At 44.7% G+C, this 7,461-nt stretch overlaps 1 protein-coding gene across 2 annotated transcripts in view; it reads left to right on the forward strand.

Annotated features, from left to right (window-relative positions):
* Positions 1-3,761, forward strand: part of B4GALT5 (beta-1,4-galactosyltransferase 5) — a 63,959-nt gene extending 60,198 nt beyond the window's left edge. For both annotated transcript variants that reach the window (XM_020281764.2, XM_076010882.1), the window contains one exon: positions 319-3,761. In XM_020281764.2, coding sequence (XP_020137353.1) covers positions 319-466 — 148 coding nt within the window. In that variant the 3' untranslated portion in view covers positions 467-3,761. The remainder of the gene's footprint in view (positions 1-318) is intronic.
* The last annotated feature ends 3,700 nt before the right edge of the window (positions 3,762-7,461 follow it).

The following is a 7,461-nucleotide window of genomic DNA, read 5'->3' on the forward strand; positions in this document are numbered from 1 at the left end:
TTTATTTTTAAAATGTTACCCTGTGACCTTAGGCAAGTCACTTAAAGTTACTAGGCCTTGGTTTCCTCATTTGCTTGGGGGGCCGGGGCTGGGCGTTAAGTGAAGCACTGTAATAAGTATCGCCGGGGATAATAGGTGCTCCTGACAGCAGCAGCGGCAGCAACAAGGGCTGAGTGGCAGGTGGTGGGCGTGGAGGGCCGTGCCGCCGAAGCACTGCCTGGGCGGCCACCTCTCCTGCAGGCTGCCCGGCTCCGTCTGTGACTGTGAAGAGGTTTGGGTCCTTGCTCAGAGCCACCTCTCTGTTCTCTGCTTACACAGGTACGCTCTGCTGAGGAAGTCAAAAGAACGGCAAGGGCTGGATGGCCTCAACAACCTGAACTACTTTGCAAACATCACATACGACGCCTTGTATAAAAACATAACTGTGAACTTGACACCCGAGCTGGCTCAGGTGAATGAGTACTGAGACGAGGAGAGAATGTACATTGGCTTCACCCACCGCCACCAAGAAAGCAGTCTGATGCACGCCGCGGGGCTGCGCGGGGAGGGAGTAGAAACAGCGTCAGATGCAGGATCACAGGGTTTGAGCACACGCACAAAACGCCTCCGCTGGACCCACCCACCGCGACCGAGGAGTGAGCTCGGGACTTCCTTCATCAGCACTGGCTTTCTGTTTTCCAAGACGGACGTCTGTCCTGCTGCTCTCTCCCGTCTCCCGCCCCCACGTCCTTATCTCGGTCACAACCTCCAGGACCCGGACGAGGTGTGATTTGCCTTGGTCCTGCCATGGAGCCTGTCCCTACAGATGACCTTTGAACCTCTTGGCCTTCAGAGCAATTGCTAGAGGCAAACCCACCACAGGGCAGCTGTGTTTTAGGAAGAGCAAATGGAACTCCACACACCATTCTTCTATTATCTCCGGTGTTCTCTTTGGTTTCATTTTTTTTTAAAAAAAGAAAATTACCTGCTTTGGGTGGGGATTGAGGGTGGAGGGGAGGGACTTGGGACAGATAAATAGACCTAAATATATAACAATCGCTTCTTGAAGAAGTAAATTGTAAATAAGCCATGTAAAATGCCTTTTTTAAATTTAATTTTATAGCTCGCTCCAAGTCAAACGAGGATTTATACATTAGATCACTTACTTGGTTGGCAAATGCAGGAACTCAGTTAAAATGTAATTGAAGAATATCATCTCCCAAATTGTTGTCACTTTGGGAAGGGAGTTGGATATAGGGCATGTCACAAAAGAACAAAATAACCCAACCCTGGTAGCTGGCTGCTCTGCCCTCTTCCTTCTTCCACAAGTCCTGCTCTTGACTTTGCTGTGGATTCTCTCTTCCCTCTGGGCCACGTGCACTCTGACCCCCATCTTCTACCGAGCAGGAGGCTGCTGTTCTCCCTGCCCACCGCAGACCCTGCAGGGGCTCCCTGCACACTTCCCTGCTCTCTGGACTCGACTTTTTATCCTTTCACCATCATACAGAGAGAGAGAGAGAGGATGTTGTGTGTGGTCCTCCCCTTCCCCGCGAACTTCTTTCTCTTTTGAACTTGGCCACAGTTTCTGCAAGATGTGCCTAAATTACCAGCTGGTTTCCGTGATTCCTCTTTCCCTTTTCGGTTTCTGGAGTGCTGCTTTGTCAACATTATTAACTAGTACATAGAACTAATGAGCAATTGAATCAGGAAGAATTCAGCCAGGGAGCAGGTGGCACTTGAGTGTTGTGGGTGAGGTGGGGTTCAGGTAAGACCAGATCAGAGTTTTGAGATTAGACTGATCAGAGCTCCAGAATGCTGCAAGAGCCCAGGTGCTCTGCTGGTATCCCGTATTCTAAATTGCATTGGAATTTGTGCCTCTTTGCTTTTCTTTTCCCTGAACCAAAGCCCTCCTAGTCCCTGTCGGCTTCTGCAGAACTCTGGAAAATGCCACCTTTTTTCCCTCCCTCTTTTCCATAAAACATATTTATATATTGTAATTAGGAGTACTTTCTGAAGAGTACTTCGTATTTTTTTTAATTGCCTTGTTTGCCTTCAACTTCCTTAATTTTCATGGTTTACATGGGTGTGTATGTAGAGATGCGTGTGTACATACGTGTGGGTTGGGGCTTATTCCGTTGCATGTGTTGGTTCCGTGGACTTATGATCCCCACAGACCGTGGGTGTGATTGGCCAGGCCTCATTTTGTGTTTGTGATTTTGTTCTTTTGAAGAATAGAGTGGTAATTAGAAAATAAATTGCATTGCAAAGCTCTTATCAGCTCATATGAGAGAGCAGGCTCCTGCCCTTGAAAATGCTGGTGAGTTGTATCATACTTTAAAAGAATTTTAAGCAGTTCATGCTTTAAAGTAACTTCACGAGGGAACATTACAGAAGTTCATTCGGTTTTCCTTTGTTTTACGGTGCATATAGCAATAAAGACACCCCCACCCCAGGCCTCCTTGCAGGCCGAGGCTCCCCTGCCCTCCTCGCTCCACTCTCCTTTCTCCTCGTGAATGAGTTGCTTTCAGTGTGACAGCACTGTGATGTCACTTGGAAGGGTTTGGCGGGACAGACTCATTCTTGGTTAAGGGTGATGCGTGCATATGCGGCAGTGTTGTAGAATGATCTTGTTTGAAGCTCTACGTTAACATAATTAGGCAAAAGCCTAACACTTGATTTTAAAAAGAAAATGCTAATTTGAGAACAAAAGGAAAGGTTTCTTTTCACTGCTTAAATTAGCATCACTTTGATTTCCCTTGCAGTCATGTCTTAAGTTTGTTTTATTAGTGTGGAGTCTCTCTCTTTTTAAAAAAATTTTTTTTTTTTTTTTTTGTGAGACAGAGTCTCACTCTGTTGCCTGGGCTAGAGTACCGTGGCGTCAACATAGCTCACAGCAACCTCAAACTCCTGGGCTCAAGCAATCCTTCCGCCTCAGCCTCCCGAGTAGCTGGGACTACAGGCATGCGCCACCATGCCCGGCTAATTTTTTCTGTATATTTTTAGTTGGCCAATTAATTTCTTTCTATTTTTAGTAGAGACAGGGTCTCGCTCTTGCTCAGGAGCTGGTTTTGAACTCCTGACCTTGAGCGATCTGCCCGCCTCGGCTTCCCAGAGTGCTAGGATTACAGGCGTGAGCCACCGCGCCCGGCCAGTGTGGAGTCTCTTAATGTGCACTGTTAGTCATCTGTCCACCGTGTTGAATCTTGTACAGAAAATGTAATAGTTAAAAACATAACAGCCGGTTCCATGTGCTGTTGAAATTATCATGTTAAAAGAAAAAAAGAAATGTAAGAATCAAATGTGACCTTGTGCATATTTTGGCAGCTGAACTTCTTCAAGGCTACTGATGGGTGACCTTTTAAATCAATCTTGTCTTTGCTGTGTGCAGGGAAAGAAAGGTGCCCCGTTCATGCTGGGTTTTTTTTGGGGGGGGGATATTTGCAAAAATCTTCATTTTGACATAACAGGGACTCTTGTCAGAGCCCCTCTACCACAGACGTTAACAGCTGAGCAACAGCCACACGTACTGATTGTATCCGGGCACCATTGACGATGGCATTGAACGTAGCAGCTTATTTCCACCACTGCGTGTTTTTGAGCTTGCTCTTATGTTTTAAGAGGTGCCAGGGGTACATTTTTGCACTGAAATCTAAAGATGTTTTAAAAAACACTTTTCACAAATAGTCCTTTGTCATTACATTATTTACTTATGTGTTTGTACATTTTTGTATGTTAATTTATGAATGATTTTTTCAGTAAAAAATACATATTCAAGAACCAAACCTTGGTGGTCATTTCTCTTTGTCCAGGACAGTTTGGCTCCTTGGGGACCTTGCCTTTCTCACAGCTGTTCAGCTCCAAGCCACTCGGCTGACCTCTGGGTGTTCCTCAGGTAAATACCACCGGACCGACCACGTCAGGCAGCCGGTTGAGTGACAAGATGCAGGATGTAGCAGCAGCACTGGGCCCGGTGTGTTCCCAGGCACCCGCACACTTGGGTTTCAAGAGTCACCTGCCGGGTGATAGCAATAACATCGAAGGGGCATTGGGGGGGGGGCAGTTACGGCTGATGGAGTTTGGTTCCAGAAGCTTCTCTAGGACCAATCCAGGCTTTGCTATCTGCTTGATTCTGCTCCGAGATTGTAATCATAGCTTCTGTGTATTGAATGCTCACCACTCAGAGTATTTATTAATAGAGTGGACAATTCTATGCCCCGGTGTTGGGGACATAGTGGTACAAAAAATCAGACAGGATCGGTGGCCTCATAAAGTGTACTGCCCTCTGGGATGTGATTAAATTAAAATGCAGCAGCAATAGTGAAGCTGCCAGCAGCAAGTGTATGGTGGGGAAGACACCCGGGGTCGTGATGGGAGGGAAGGTGGTTAGCAGCATCCGGCCTCTGCCCTCTAGGTGCCAATCAACTGCTGCCCTAGAGGGACGGAAGCCACAGGTTGCCTGAGGTGACAAAGCAAGCCGCAGAGCCAGAAAGGAGTATTTTTGCCCCTGGGCTACTTCTGCTGACCCAGTTTCTTCTTTGGATATGTGCTCTTCATAGTTTTTGTTTTATAGCCACAGTTAGTAAGTTTTATTACAGAAGTCTTATATGAGTACATGCTGGAAAGTAAGTTTTAAATCTTCCTTTAATGTCTACAGTTTGGCTTGTGTCTGTATTTGTACCTATATACCTACACACATGTGTAGGGAGATTAAGGCATTTATAGTTGAAAAAAAGGTAAGTTGTCCTGCAATGTCTTTTGATTTTTTTCTTTCTTTCTTTCTTTTTTTTTTTTTGAAACAGAGTCTTGCTTTGTTGCCCAGGCTAGAGTGAGTGCCGTGGCGTCAGCCTAGCTCACAGCAACCTCAAATTCCTCGGCTCAAGGGATCCTGCTGCCTCAGCCTCCCAAGTAGCTGGGACTACAGGCATGTGCCACCATGCCCAGCTAATTGTTTCTATATATATTAGTTGGCCAATTAATTTCTTTCTATATTTGTAGTAGAGACGAGGTCTTGCTCTTGCTCAGGCTGGTTTCAAACTCCTGACTTCCAGCAATCCGCCCTCCTCGGCTTCCCAGAGTGCTAGGATTAGAGGTGTGAGCCACCATGCCTGACCATGATTGTTTTCTTTTCTTTTTTTTTTAAGAGACAGGGTCTTGCTCTTTTGCCCAGGATGGGGTGAGGTGGTGTGATCATAGCTAACTGTAGCCCTGACCTCCTGGGCTTAAGCAATCCTCCTACCTCAGCCTTCTGAGTAGCTGGGAGTACAAGTGTGTGCTCCTGCACCTGGCTAATTTTTAAAATTTTCTGTAGAGATGGGGTTTTACTGTGTTGCCCAGGCTGGTTGCAAACTCCTGGCCTTAAGCGGTCCTCCCACCTCCCAAAGTGCTAGGGTTACAAATATGCCCCCCAATACCTGGCCCTGCTTTTGGTTTTTTATCTTAATGTTCTTGGAGACTTCTTTTCCATGACTGAAGAGCTTCCTCAAATAAAACTCAGATGTCACCCCCTCGGAGAGGCCTTTATATCACCCAGTCTAAAATGCCACCTCCCTCACTCTGTCCCCTCAACCTGTTTTATTTTCTTCCCAAGATCCTCCACTCTGAATCATATTATATTTTTATTGTTCTTTGTTCATTGTCAACCCCACTAAAATGTAATAATCCCCACGAAGATAGATACTTTGCTGTCTGCTGTATCCCTGTGCCAGATCTGGTTCTAGCACATAGTAGGTGCTCAGGAAATATTTCTTGAATGGATGACTGAAGCTATCTTATTCCTGTGAATGGCCATCCAGTGTAACACATTGTAAGCATGTATGTGATTTATTTAGCTATTGTTGATGGACATGGAAGTTGGTCCAGTTTTCCACTATCACTTACGTGCATCACAGTGCACACAGCTGCACATAAGTCCTTGTGCACCTATATGAATAAACCACCTTGAGAGAGTCCAAGAAATGAAATGGCTGGTGCAGAGGATCTGCACATTTAAATGCTGAAGGAGCCCACCAAGTTGTCCTACAGAAAGGCAATATGAATTAATCCTTCTACCATCTATGAATGACCATGCCATTTATGTCTTTATTCCCCTGGAATTGATTTTTGTGTACCATGTGAGGTAGGGGAGGGGAGGGGAGTCCAAATTTTATTTTTTTCCAAATGGATTGCTAATTGTCTTAATGGAGACAGAGTCTTGGCTCTGTTCTCCTAGCTAGAGTGCAGTGGTATTACTCACTGCAACCTCAAATTCCTGGGCTCAAATGATCCTCCTGCCTCAGCCTCCCAAGTAGCTGGGACTACAGACACACACCACCAGCCTGGCTAATTTTTCTATATTTTGTAGAGATGGGGGTCTCGCTCTTAATCAGGCTGGTCTTGAACTCCTGACCTCAAGTGATCTTACCACCTCGGCTCCCAGAGTGCTAGGATTCCAGGTATGCCACTGCTCTTGGCCTCAACAGTATTTATTGAATAATCTATAATTTCCCCATTTGTTTGAAATCCCATGTCTCATATATTAAATTCTTTTTTTTTTTGAGACAGAGTCTCACTTTGTTGCCCAGGCTAGAGTGAGTGCCCTGGCATCAGCCTCGCTCACAGCAACCTCAATCTTCTGGGCTCAAGCGATCCTCCTGCCTCAGCCTCCCGAGTAGCTGGGACTACAGGCATGCACCACCATGCCCGGCTAATTTTTTATATATATATTTTTTTAGTTGGTCAATTAATTTCTTTCTATTTTTAGTAGAAATGGGGTCTTGCCCAGGCTGGTTTTGAACTCCTGACCTCGAGCAATCCGCCCGCCTCAGCCTCCCAGAGTGCTAGGATTACAGGTGTGAGTCACCACGCCCAGCCATATATTAAATTCTGTAGCAAGATTATTCCATTCCATTGAACTATTTGTTTTATTATGCCTTACATGGGATTGATTATGTTAGCTCTATCGTATGTTTTCATAAGACCAATTGCTCTCATTTTCCATATCCTTCCCCAAACTTTGTAAGCTTTTATAGCAATGTAATATACATACAGCAAAGTCCATAAATCCTACATGAACAGCTTTTTAAATTATCTGAGTGAATATGCCTATATAATCCCTTATTGTTTATTATCAACATTTTCTTCGCTATTTTTATACGTTTTCTTAATCCAGTGAGGTTTATTTTGTCAAGTTCTATTTAAAAACCTATTTAGGATCATGATTGACATTGCACTGAATTAATAATTTGGGAAGACTTAGCATCTTTACAATATTAAGTCTTACCTCTAGAATTGCCAAATTCTTGGACCATTCATTCCAACCGTGACCAACTTACGACCCTGCAAATATATTTTTATCAGCCAGTGGATTTATAACCAAAAATAATGTGAAAAAAGAAAGAAAAATCCCTCCATGATGGGCAAACCAATCTTTTGTGGTATTATTTTGAATTTTGTTCCATTAAGATTATTCTTTCAACAGAAACGTCAGTGGCCTTGCCACCAGCT

The sequence above is a fragment of the Microcebus murinus genome, chromosome 16 (assembly GCF_040939455.1).
Source record: "Microcebus murinus isolate Inina chromosome 16, M.murinus_Inina_mat1.0, whole genome shotgun sequence".
Taxonomy (NCBI): domain Eukaryota; kingdom Metazoa; phylum Chordata; class Mammalia; order Primates; family Cheirogaleidae; genus Microcebus; species Microcebus murinus.